Source organism: Podarcis pityusensis (genome assembly GCF_964106645.2).
Source record: "Podarcis pityusensis genome assembly, chromosome: 7".
Lineage (NCBI taxonomy): Eukaryota > Metazoa > Chordata > Lepidosauria > Squamata > Lacertidae > Podarcis > Podarcis pityusensis.
The window spans coordinates 85,889,557-85,903,135 of record NC_138031.1 but is presented as its reverse complement, the minus strand read 5'-3'; the positions used below and the strand labels follow the sequence as shown (position 1 = coordinate 85,903,135).

At 44.4% G+C, this 13,579-nt stretch overlaps 1 protein-coding gene across 1 annotated transcript in view; it reads left to right on the top strand.

Moving 5' to 3' along the window:
• The window catches only part of LOC308481843 (uncharacterized protein), a 228,289-nt gene that overhangs the window by 206,190 nt on the left and 8,520 nt on the right, over positions 1-13,579 (top strand). The window contains exon 5 of the mRNA XM_081014552.1: positions 9,752-9,840. Coding sequence (XP_080870678.1) covers positions 9,752-9,840 — 89 coding nt within the window. The remainder of the gene's footprint in view (positions 1-9,751; positions 9,841-13,579) is intronic.

Sequence of the window (13,579 nt, the reverse complement as noted above, 5' to 3'; positions counted from 1 at the left end):
ATTTATTTTCTCATCTTCTGCAAAGCTGTTCCAAAGTTCCAACTATGGATTTTAGTTCTGTGCTGTTGTGGAAATGCACTGGATATATGGATGCGTAGCTGAGGCAGCAGCAGCCTGATCTTTCTCTACAGCTGTTCTGCCACCATTTCTATAATACATCGTGCTAAAATTTTTTTTGAAAAGGGTTGTGTGAGTTTGAATCTATGTTATCTCACACTTCAGTTTTCCATATGCAGTGAATGAACCAACCTATGGATTAAGGCAGGAATGGGGAACCCATGGTCCTCCAGATGTGTCCAGACTACAGCTCCTATCATCCCTGACTGTTGACCACCCTGGCTGAGAGTGATGGGAGTTGGAGTCCAACAACATCTGGAGGGTCACAGATACCCTATCCCTGGGTTAAGGCATATTCCTGAGCTTCTTATTATGCTGGTTGTCTGGTTCTACCTATTGTTACCAAAAAAGAAGAAGCTGGGTTGTAAATGAGAGGATTAAATGACTTACCAACAATCTCTTGTCAAGCTATTAAGCAAATCCAACTGAGCTGAATTGGTTATTATTAAAATAGGGTTGCCAGTTGGCCAAAAAAGGAAGCTCTCACCCCTGTGCCTCTGCAAAAGTCATCAAGTGGTAGTATGGAGCAAGGTGTTTCACCATTAATTTGCTGCAGAACAAATTGCAGTTAAAGGGGCTAGCCAAAACCTGGAATACAGAGTCATGTAGATTGGAGGAGGATGCTGGATGATGAAAACATGGTCTGATAGCACTTTCTGCCTCCCTCAGATAATGAATATCTGAGATAGCTGTGGAGAAAGCCAGCAGCACCCCAAACCACAGAGAACCATGCTAGAATGAAGCAACACCTTGAAAACTCCTTGACATTGTTGCCATGTGATAAAGTTGGGCTCTGGCCTGCAAAAGATTCTGCCATTAACATACACAATATCTTTTAAAGGTGCCACAGGACTCCTTTTGTAGGTTTTGCTTCCCTCTATGGACCCGACACACTTATAGTTCTGAAAACTGTCCTCTTTTTAATCAAGGATGTCAAGTTCAATATTGTCCAAAATAAATTGAATATATAGAATATGAATAGCCTTGGGGTGTTGTAACAGATGAACAAAAGTTCCAAAGGAAAGAGTGGTGACAATATAGTAGCTTTGTAAATAGAAGCTATTATCCCCTTATTGAAAGTTGCATGTGAGTGTGTGACTCAGGTGACTGTAATTGATCGATTTAGCAAAATTTATATACTGCTTGTTTATAAACAAAACTTCTAAGCGGTTTACAAAAAATATTATTATTTATTAAATTTCTATACCCACAGTGCCTCTGTCTTGCCAGGATTCAAGCTCAGTTTATTTTCCCTCATAAAGTCCACCATTGTATTCAGGCCTGCATGACCTCCCCTGATTCAGATGTTTTCAAAAAATAGACCTGAGCATCATCAGCATACAAATGGCATCCTGCCCCCAAACTCCTAATGACTACTCCCAGTGGTTTCATAGCATTGGGGATAAAACAGTGGCCTGTGGCATAACTGCCAGGGAGCCAAAAAGCACTTTTCCAGTGTTCCTTTCTGGACTTGGTCCCATAGGTGGGACCAGGGCAACTGTAGTACAGTGCCCCCAGATTCCCACTTCACAGAGCCAGTCCAGGAGGATTCCATAGTCCAGAGGTATTCATAGTCCAGTGTGCCGTGGCACCCCAGGGGTGCTGTGGGCAACACTGGCCTCTTTCTTTCTTTCTTTCTTTCTTTCTTTCTTTCTTTCTTTCTTTCTTTCCCTCCCTCCTTTGATGCCTTCTCAAGTCTCAGCCTCCCAAAGATTTGCACAGCTGTTTGTTGCAGCAGCCCGGGCTATAAGCCCTGCAGGTGAATGGTGCCTCCGGGAGACACCTCTCTTTGGGGCAGGGGGACCAAGGGTGGCAGCAGTGGCTGCCCAGAGGACTCCAAGGAGAGGGGAGGGGAGTGACACAACTGGGCAAGGAGTGACACAACTGGGCTCCTGAGCCTCACAGGGGTGCTGCAGAAAGAATGTGGTTGGTTAAGGGAGTTGTGGACTCCAAAAGGTTGAAAACCTCTGCCATAGTCAATGGTATTGAAAGCTGCAGAAACACTGAGAAGTGGGAGCAAAGTTGCACTGCTCTCATCCCATTCTTTTTGGAGTGCCCCTGGACACCTCCATCCATAGGTGCCGGCTCCTGAGGGCTGAGGCACTTTGCCCCCCCCCCCCCAATTAAATGTTTGGGTTTTCTGCAGATTGATGTTTGTTCTGATTAAGCAGTAAGCAACGGGTTTTCCTGGGGAAAACAGCAGGACCAAAAAATCCCCTCTCTGACACTTGAAATCATGAAACAAAGGGAAGGGCAGATGGACCCTGAGCCACAAATGTCTTAACTCTAGAACCAGGCACTTGTTTTTCAAGTTGCCAATAGCAGGGTTGCGCACTTTTAAAAAAGGGTGTCTTTTACTAGGGTAATCAGAAGTTTTTAAAAGAAAGCTGATGTAGAGCCATGGCAAAGAGATAGAGTGCTGACTCAGGAAGGCCCTGGTTCAAATGTCACCTCTGCCATGAAGTCATAATAAGGTAGCCCCAGGCAAGCCATCTTCGCTCTCATCCTCTGCCTTCCCACCCACCTGCCACTGCAATCTGGAGGCTAACACTTACAGACGTGTTGTAAGGATTACATCAAAACAATGCAGGCGGAGCACTGGTACAGATGTTTCTTATCTCTGCCCCTACTCTTTGTACCTTTAACATCAGCCTGACACAGAGAAATATCTGGCATAAATATTCATGGTGGGGTGAGCTTTACCAGTTGTGGTCACCCTAGTTATCAGAACGCACCTTGTACCCAATTACATTGGAAGAAGTAACTTGGGCCATTAAAAATAATAATTATGGCAATATGCCTACTTTTGTCATTCAGAAAACTCTGCATTTAGTAGCAGATGTTTAAGCATCTATTGGCCAATTGAACTTGACAGTCCTTTGATTGCGAAACCAACAATGGAGACACACCTGTCCCTGAGCAGAGTTTTTTTAGAACTTCCAGAGCAGGAGAACAAACAAAGTAGATCTACTGGATATACATTCTGATATATTCTTATTTTGCTTAGGGAATTGACACAAGAAAGCTGGTGTCCACCAGAGTTGTGTTGCGTCCCCTGCCCACCCAACTCATAAAAATACTGCAAATTGGATAAATCACCTGGCTGTTTTTAGTAATAATAATAATAATATCCTTAAAAAGATGGAATATATTAAAGAGGTAGCTTAGGGTAAAAAAGGAGGCACGTAATGCCTGCATCTGAATAGATCTGAGATGCTTGTCCCAGCAGGCTTCTGCAAACTGAACTGCAGCTGTACAAGCAGGAATACATTATGCGAAACCTTTTGCTCTCATCACCACATCTGCATAATTGGGGAAAGTGCCAGTAGTTGAAACTTTTCCCAATTGCACAGATGCCTAATGAGAGGGAAAGGCTTCACTTGCAGAAATCTTCTTACACACCTGTTAAAGGCTCAGAAAATCTGCCAGAAAATGTTGGCAACTCCAATCCAGAATGCAGTAAATATACTGTACTGTAGTAAAATAGGTCACTGAGTGTTTGATAAAGGGCTTTTTGTTCCTAGATTAGAAGCAACATCATCATAGAAGGCAGCATTCTTCAGCCCTCAAGGAAAAGCTCAGTTTGAGCTTCCTGGTTGTCCAGACTTGCTGCTGCTGCTGCTGCTGCTGCAGCAGAGCTGCCAACTTTTCAGCCAGTCCCTTTAGCTCTTCCTTAACCGTTTGAGCTACAGCAGTGAACAGGTGATTTGCTCCATGGCATGAAAAGCTTCACTTCTGATTTCTTCCAGTCAGAGCCCTGTTAATGGCACAGGAGGACTTTTCCCCCTGAGCAGTTGCACGTATGGCCAGTTCCAAATTTTAGATCAGTGTTTGGCACGATCAATGTATATTCTCAGTGGTTTAATTTCATTTCGTCTTGGTCTACTGTTTCTGCCTCCAGTTCAGCAAAGCTTGTAGATAAAAATGGGGAGGGGGAGGCTCATGATACTCAGGGGTTTGTCTGTTGACTTTTTGGTTGGGAGAGGCAGTGGAGATTGGACAAGATGGGCCCACATCCTCTTTGGTGGCATCTGTGCTGCCCATTTGCTTGCTCTCCTCCTTTGGGTCCAGCCCCACACTACTGCTGAAAGAGAGAGGTGGGGGTGGCTGCTGTTTCTGTGACTTCTCCTCCTCCTCATTCTTGCCCCTGCTCACACGCCTGCAGTGGCAGATGTGGTTCAGCTCCTGTTGATTTGTGGTGGTGGTTAGATCATGGTGCTGATAATGCCAGGGTTGCCATTTCAGCCTTCATAGGGGCAGCTGCATAATCCTGCATTGCAGCGGGTTGGACTAGATGACCCTCAGGGTCTCTTCCAACTCTACAAGTCTACGATTCTATGATTCCTTCACATCACTGGATGCTTCCTGGGGTTGTGTGTGCTTGTGTGTTTCCTAGAGTGGCAGAGGACCGGATAGCAACAGCCAGACAGGGCCTTCTCACTTGTAGCACCCCTGGTGGGGCTCTCTCCTAGGGAGGCTTGCCTAGTGCCTACGTTAATATCTTCTAGGCACCAGACAAATACCTTTTTATTCCCCCAGGTTTTTAACTTCTGGTGCATTTTTATATATCCGCTTGGATTGTTTGTTGTGCTCTCTCAACCATTTTATTGGTGATTTGTGTTTTGCAGTCTGCAAGCTGTTGTAATACTTCCTTGGAAACTCTTAACTGAAGAGCAGTATAGAAATGTTTTAAGCCAATGAATAGGATTTAGCGGTGGACCCTCTTCTGTTGGGGCTTCGGTCTCTGTGGGTGCCTAGTAATGCTGATCCATGGCACCGGCCCTTGTCCTCGAGTCCTCGACTAGTTCCACTGCATTTTCTAAGCATTTGCTTAAGTAGTAACTAGGACCTAAGACCTCTTTCTCTAGTCTTATGCTCCCTTTAAATGGAAATAAATCTGCAATTTTTAGCTTTCTTACACAATTGTCTGCAGTCCTGTTCTCCCAAATAAGTGAACTCCTGCAGATTTGATAACTGTGTAGTAATCTGTGCGATTGTCCGTATTTTTTATAGCGAATCACCTTTTAAGTATATGAAAGCAGAAATTCTGCAAGTGAAGTTTTTCCCCCCTTGCATGGAGTGATAATGAAAGCCTCCAATAACTGTGATGAGGCAGAGGAGCACTGCTAGGGGGGAAAATGTGGCGATCCTAATTGTCTATAATCGCCTGCAATCTACTGTCTATATTTAAATCAGCTTCTTATCATTGGGACAGTGCTAATGAGGGATTTTACTAGAAGCTTAGCAGCAGCTGTCCATTAGTGTCCCTGGGCAAAGGTGACCAATTGTATCCTTACAACCTGTAGGGTTGCCACCTTTCTCACCGGCACTGCTTCTCCACCTTTAATAGCAGGTGGAGCTTATCTTGGCAGGAAGAGAAAATTATGGGGAAAGCTCCACCCAATACTATTTTTGAAGGTACAGAAACAGTATTGGTGTTTTTAAAGTAGCAGTCCATTCCTCCCCGCCCCCACACATACACACATTTCCCCCCTTCACACAACTGTATTTTAATAAATCAGTCTAACATGATATTTCTTGAAATCTGATTGCAAATGGTGTCTGTGGCTCACAGTGCAGTTCAGAGATTTTTTTCCCCGGGGCAAGAGAAACACAGTGGATACTGAGAGACATAATTAGCAGGCAGGTGCTTTAAATCATTTGTGCCATACCAGAATTCTCTGGAGTTACCAATGAAGTACTCCAGGAGCAGGGCTGCCACCTTGTCTTACTTGCCTTTAATGGCCAACCTTGCACTAGAATTGCCCATTTTTCAACTGGCTGATGTAGCTGTGCCGTGTGTCCATATGCAAGCTCATTGGGGTCAGAGTCTTTTCTTCACAGTCAGTAGCCCAGGAGTTTGTAGGTGGCATCTCCAGAGGTACTTGCAGTGCAAGATCTGCTCAGTGTTTGAAATTGCTCTCTTCCCTCCCTCCCTACCATCCACTGCCACTCCATTGCCTTTCTGTTCTGAAAGGTGTCCCCCCCCCCCACTTCCCCTCCTTATACATGCAAACATAGACAATGAAGGACCTTGGCTAGAAAGCCTCGCTTCCTTTTCCGATCCCTGCCTTGCCCTGGGTGAGGAGGCCATTGGTCCACTGAGCTCACCCTAACTGGCAGTAGCTCCCCAAGGTTCTCAGGCAAAGCTTTTCTGCCCTTCTGGCCAACATCCTTTTAATGAAAACATTGCACCAGGGACCTTCAGCACGACAGCACATCCTCCGCCATGGCCTCTCCTCTTCTCTCGCAAAAGAAAATCCAGCGGAACTAACACATTCCATAGAAAATGCCAGTTAAATGCAGCACAGACATACAGTGGTTTAATGGAAGAAGTGTTTGTGATGCAATTGATGTAGCACGCATACACAGCAGGTTGCCATAGAAACTGCCAGTGTGCTAGATACAGGAGGGCCTCCTAGCCTTCGGAAGATGCTGAGCTGTAATGGCTAGAGCTCTGCCAAATCAGGAAGCATTTCTTGGTTTTATTTAAGCCGAAGTGCGGATTAATTCATACCAGTACTTTGCATTCCTGTTCTCGCCCCCCTCTGTCTTTCACACCAAGTATGTGAAAATAACACAGTGACAGAGGAAGGCAGGGTTGTACTTTACATTATAGCATAACTGCATAACCTAGCATATAATATTTTCTAGTTTGTTCTAATTCTGTCTGCTAACTAGCCTGACAGCTTCTTCCTTTTCTGGGTTGCCCCCACTGTGTGAGGAGACACGGCTTTTTTTGTCTGAGCACCCCAACGGAGGGACATTTGCCTATGCTGGAAACATAGTCAAGGGTGCTGCCTATGTGCCAAGCTTCTTTGTCATATCCTGCAATTTTTGGCACAGTAACTGATTTGCTGTTCCACCCTTTTTGAATGTAGGATGATTCTGAAGAGTACAAGGCAGTATACACACTCATACAAAGCAGCCTTATATTTTTATTCTGCTTTCCCACTTGTTTATTAGATCCTCTACTTTTATTGATTGCACTATTTCTATTAGTTTCATTTAAGCCTCCCTAAGTACTTGGCTGGCTGAAAGGCAGAGTAAAAATGTGTGGCAGTAAGTCCCATTGAGGTCAACAGGGCTTTCTCCCGGGTAACTGGGCATAGGATTACACCCTAATAAAGACAAGCAATTACTCTGGTAGCTGGCAGTCTGTTTTAGTTCAGACTTTTCTACTATCTTCTAAACAAACTTAAGATGGCAAGTTTTATTTCCTGGTTTTTAATTAGAAACTATCTCATTTAAGTTTTCTCTTTTTTAGAACAATACGGATTATTTTCTTGATAAATGGTCCTTTGGGAATAACTGTAAATATCATTTCAGCCAACAGCATATTTGGTGTTCAAAACGTAGACATTGCATTATTCTCAGCAAAAAAACCAGCACTATTCCTGGTGTTGAGCCAAAGAAATAGATGGGGGATACTGCTGGTGTACAGTTGTCATGGCCAGACTACCTTCTGGTGAGGCTTTGGCCTCATAGCAATAGTTATCTCCTGTGTGAACTCATTAAGATGATATTGACAAGCCGGAACGTGTATAGAGGAGGTTAGCCAAGATGGTTAAGGGTCTGGAAACCAAGCCTTATGGGGAATGGTTGAGAGAGTTGGATATGTTTAGCCTAGAGAAGAGGAGACTGAGAGGAGAAAGGTTAGCCATTTTCAAATCTCCCTCGGGAGGTTGTGGACTCTCCTTCCTTGGAGGTTTTTAAGTAGAGTTTGGATGGCAATCTGTCATGGATGTTTTAGCTGAGATTCCTGCTGCATTGTAGGGAATTGGACTAGATGCCCCTTGGGTTCCTTCCAACTCTATGATTCTATGAAATATCTAAAGGGCAGTAGTGTGCCCATTCTTGAAGGATCCTACCCTGGACCCAGAGTTTTTGACAATACTGCTTTGTCACAAACACCCTGTTTAAGGTGAAGGTTCTAGAGAAGCTAGTGGCAGCTCAACTCCAGGTACTCTTGGAAGAAGCAGATTATCTGGACCCGTTCCAGTCTGGGTTTGGGACATGAACTGGCCTCAGTCACCATGGTGGATTGTACTCTTAGTAAGTGCCCAGTGATTACTTTTTTAAAAGTATTTTAGAGTATATTGCGGACATTGGGAAAACATTGAAGGCCAAGCAGTGATGGAGTTGCATGGTTGTCCCTACAGCTGCACTTATTTGGAAGTAAGTTCTGATTACTTTGAATCAGTGGGACCTGCTTGTAAGTATACAAATAAGGTCAGACTATAAATCAATGCAAGAAGTAGACACCAGGATATTAGAATTAGCTGAGTCAACAGCTCAAGTAACAGTTTTACAGGCAGTGTGAAGTGGTTCTGCAGCTGAAGGGATCTGCTTTGGCATCTTGATTTGGTAGAAAGTGCTGCCAATTTCCCCGTCTCCCATACCGCCTTTTGTTTTAATGTAAGCAGCAAATAGAGCTTTGTGGGTCCAAAAGCCTTTGATTGCACCCCTTCATGGATGTGACTTGCTAGAAGGGGGGGAGAGTTTTATTTTCCCGTGGCATTGTGCCACTTATTGTTAAAAAATGAAATATATATGAAACACGGCTTTTCAAGAATGAGAGAGAAACAGTGGGTCTCCTAATCCACCTGGATCATTGCACCCTGACATGAAACTCCTGGCTCACAGTTTCAGAAGAGAGGAGTAAGAATCTACCATTACTTATTGTCAGGATACAGAGGCACATACTCAGGCACAAATGCATTACAGACTCTCCAATTGTCCCTATTTTCCAGGGATGTCCCTGATTTAGAGACCCCATCCATATTTCTCATTTGATCCCAGAATGTCCCACTTTCCCTTAGAATGTCGCTATTTTCATTGGAGAAATGTTGGAGGTTGTGGAGTTATCTGACCCCTGAGCCATCTGAAGGCAATCCTGTAATATATGTGGGGTATAAATAGTAAAATTATCATTAAGGAATGGAACGTCCCTGTTCTCATCGGAGAAATTTTAGAGGCAACATAATGTGTAACTTATGTGTTGAGCTTCTTAACTGTGTTCAGCAAGTTATTGTCAGTATCCTAAGTACACTAAACGGGCTCCATGCCCTGCTAAACAGCATGCCCAGTTATTGGGGATTGGGGCTCCAATAACAGTAAATTCCAGAGGGGTAGACCTGTGAGCAGCAAAAATAACAGATGTTTTTGTCATTATTGCGGCATGTGCTTTGTGAATCATGAGTTGCATGAAATACTGAGGAGAAAACTTCATGCATCTGCCAAAGTAGGCTCTAGTCCACAAAAGCTAATGTCACAATAAATCTGTTTTAATGTGCCATAAGACGCTGTTGTGTACCAGAGAGAATGTCTGTAGGAAAAGTTTTTTTCTTTTCCTTGCATAACAAGCACTCTTGCACAACTTTTAAAGGGACAGTAGGTTTGCTTTGCAGTAGGTTCCCAGTTAAGAGTACACCCATGAAGAAATTAGTCCCTCAAAAAAGGATACCTCCCTTGTACCTTGTGCTTTCTCCCCACCCCCACCCCCACCCCAAAAACCAATACTAAGAATAGACTGTGCTGTGTGTGCTTTGTGGAGGAAGTGATCCCTTAGATTGTTAGCACTGTGTCTACTCTGCCTCTTTTTAATGTTTCCTTTGCTTTGCTTTCTCCTTAGGTCTCAGAATGGGGATGAGAATGGGACTTGGCCAAACAACCAGTTTGATACAGAAATGCTTCAAGCCATGATTCTTGCATCAGCAAATGGTCAGTTGCAGCTAACATGTTCACTAATGTTATTACTTTCAGCTGTGCTGGGAGTGAGCGGAGGGGTGTGTGTGTGTGTGTGTGTGTGTGGAGGATATTTAATGTACATGCCTGTAAAAGTTTATGCAGAAAGCTTGTACTAAAACAGCTTCAGGGTTATGGCAAGAGAGCCAAGGTTTGCGTGCTTCCTGAATAGCTGTGCCGCTATTTATCACCATACAGAATTCCATGGCAAATGGGCAGCTGGCTGGTTTGCAACTCTTTGTAGATTAAAGGGCTTCTTTGTTCTTAGAAGAACTCTAATCTCTTAGTCAATTAATGTTTGTATACAGGATTTTTTTCTTTAAAAAAAAAGCTCAACATAAAAATAGCTGGAGGCGGGTTCCCAAATATTGTTCACATAGCTGCCTACACATCTTAAACAGTCCTGGTTAACAGTTGCTCAGGCTGGTTTAGGACACTGACACGCATCTTTGGAATTAAAGCATTTACATTTTAAAACAGAGAGGGTTAGAATGCGGAAGTTCAGTTCAGCTCTGAAATGTGTCTTGGTAAAAATAGCTTTAGGGGGTCCATATGTTCACCACTGTCTCTCAGCAAATCCAGATCCAATTTCCTTGCTTTGAGAATTAAAGGATTGCTTTTGAGCTGTCTTCTGCACAGTTCCAGGGACCAGGAAGTCAGAAGCTGCCCCACAAATTGCAGATTGCCTGATGAGCAGTGGCAGACAAGCCAGAGTTTAACTTTATAAAGAGAATCTCAGACAAAAGTCTCACAATTTATTTTATTGTTGTTAATGTTTATTTGTCACTTTTCTAACACAGAAGTGTGTCCCAAAGCAACTTAACTGGATAAGACATTAAAACTCTGTATAAAATACAGTCATACCTCGGGTTGAAGTCGCTTCAGGTTAAGCCTTTTCGGGTTGCGTTCCGTGGCGACCCGGAAGTAATGGAGTGTGTTACTTCCAGGTTTCGTTGCTCGCGCATGTGCAGACGCTCAAAATGATGTAATGCGCATTTGCAGAAGTGGTGAATCACAAGACGTGTGGACGCGGGTTGCGTTCGCTTCAGGATGTGAACGGGGCTCCGGAACGGAACCCATTCGCATCTAGAGGTACCACTGTACAATACCTTAGCATGCTGACCTATGAATATGAAAGCATCACTTACTACCCTCCCAATTAATAGTCACAGCCCTGGGTAAACAAATAGGTTTTAGTCTGGTCCCTAAAAGCAAACAGCAGTGGTACCTGGTGAACTTCCCAGGTGCATTTCACAAACGGGGAGCCGTCACCCTCCACACCTCCCTCAGAGAAGGCACACCAAGAAGGACCTCTGTTGAGATTTATGTGGGGTCACATGAGGAGTGGTGGTTCTTGAGGTATTGGGGTCCTGTTGTAAACAAAAATATGCCCTTTTCCCTTATGGGGTACCCAAGAGCCCATATAGAGTCCTTACATAGGTTTCCTATTGGTAGGAGAAAATAACAGAGGCCAACCAGAGAATATTGAGAAGCAAAGCAGCTAGTAAGCTTGATCTTTATTGATCTGTTGCAACAGGGTGCTCCCCTCACACACAGGAAAGGAGGAGGACCCAGAAAAATGGTGTGCAAGGGCTTATAAAGACTTTTGAAATTCCCATCCTGTAGATCAAGACCACCCCCAGAAACATCATACATACATCACGTTAGGGGTGCAACCTAAGACCACCCCTCAGATACATCACAGAAAAGGTGGTCTTAAAACAGAAATTTCAATATGGCTGTGTTAGTAAAAACCAGCACTTTGAATTGAGCCCAGAAACCAATTGGCAGCCCCTGCAGGCCAGAATTGGTGTTATATACTCAGATTGCCTTATCCCAATCAGCAATCTGGCTGCCAGCTTCTGAACTAGCTGCAGTTTCCAAACCATCTTCAAAGGCAGCTCTGTGCGTAACACATTAATCTAATTTAGAGGTTACCAGAGTGTGGATAACAGAAGTTATCACTGTCCAGAGGTTATCACTTGTGCCTCAAGTGACACTAAGAGATCCAGAAGTAGCCCCAAACTGTGTACCTGCTCCTTCAGGAGGAGTGTTAACCCCATGCAGAACAGGCTGAACCCCAGCCATCCGGTTTAGTGAAGCACCCAGTAACAGCACCACAGTCTTATCTAAATCAAGGTTGTTGGCTCCCATCTAATCCATTTATCAGTGCTAGGCACTTGTCTAGCATATCCATCACAACTCCTACAGCTGCAAAGAGGGAAACAAAGCTGCATATCATCAGCACAGTGCTAGCACTGCACTCCAAAATGCAAAGGGACCTTACTCAGAGGTTTCATGTAGATGCTAAATTGCACAGGGGATACAACTGACCCCTGTGGAACCCCACTTTGGAGGCTCCATGGGGACAAACAACAACCCACAAGCATTCCATTCTGTAAATGCAGCACATTCCCATCCACACTGGATCCAAAACACCACAAAATTAGGTAATCACTTCACAAACTGGCTGTTATCTGAATGTTGAAATCCCTGACAATTGCTTATTTAATTACGTAGTTAAAATTGCAAAATGCACATAAAACTAATCCTTCTGAAGACAATGTGTTTTCTGGATCAGGTTATTCAGAGGCTGACCTCAGTGGGACTTACTGTCAAGGAAATGCTCAGAATTGCAGCATGCTTGCAAGTTTTAGATGTGATATCTTGCCTGGGGGTAAACACAGCTAGCTAATCATCACATTTATCCTTGCTGAGCTGACATCTCCAAGTGGTTTGTCCACACGGAGCATTATTTAGCTGTTAATCCACTTTCCCAATGCTCATAGGGCCAGCAGCATTGCCTCTGCCCATGGAGTCAACTCCCACGGGAGCCAAGGCACCCAAAGGTCTCTTTAGCTTCCTCCCACCCAGTGAGACCAGTCAGGAGGAAGTGATCTAGCAGCTGCTTGTTCTGTGGGCAAGTCCAGACACAGACAATGAGGAATAAGTTGTGTAAGGAAAGAACACTGCCAAAGCCTCTCTTCCTTTGGCACCTTAGAGAGGATGGAGGTAAAGGACCTGCATGTCAGGAGGCAAAGAGCAGGACCAATGCTTTGCTGGGACCAAATGGGGAGCGCCCTGGCAAGGCTGGACAGATCTCCCAGGCGGGCCACCTGTTTTCTACCAGAGAGAGCCCACTCTGGATCTACAAAGGGGATCTGGTAGAAAGGGAAACAGAGAAGCTGTAGCAGTTCCTGGGGGGAAAGGCAGGCTCTAGCTGCCTGTGCAGCACACACATTTAAGAGATTTCGGTGCCTGCTATTTGCGGAACCTCTCTCCCAAGCCACTTAATGGGCTTAGTTCAGCAAAGCACACAAGCAAGAGAGATGCTTTCAAGCAATCCTGCTGTTCACGTCAGTGCTTTCTAATGGCCATTTAAGCAGATTTCCCCCATTATTTTTGCCAAATGGAGGTGGGAGGGGTTTATTAAGCATTCCCCTCTTGTCTTAGCTGTAGCCTCTGCAAATCAACACGGATAGTGGTTAGCGTCTGCTCCAACAGGCCCTGTTTGCCAAGTCCCTCTTCACAGTCAGGGTTCATCCAGACTTTATTTGGTGCTGTGCTTCTAGGCACAGGTCTGGGCTTCAAAGCTCTGTGTCCAAGCAGTTTTGTTTTGTTTTGGGTCCTGGTGCTTACCCCACGGAAACCTGCTCTTCACCACTGAATCAGAGCAAAAGGCATTCGGAGTTTCTATGGATTGACATTTAATCTG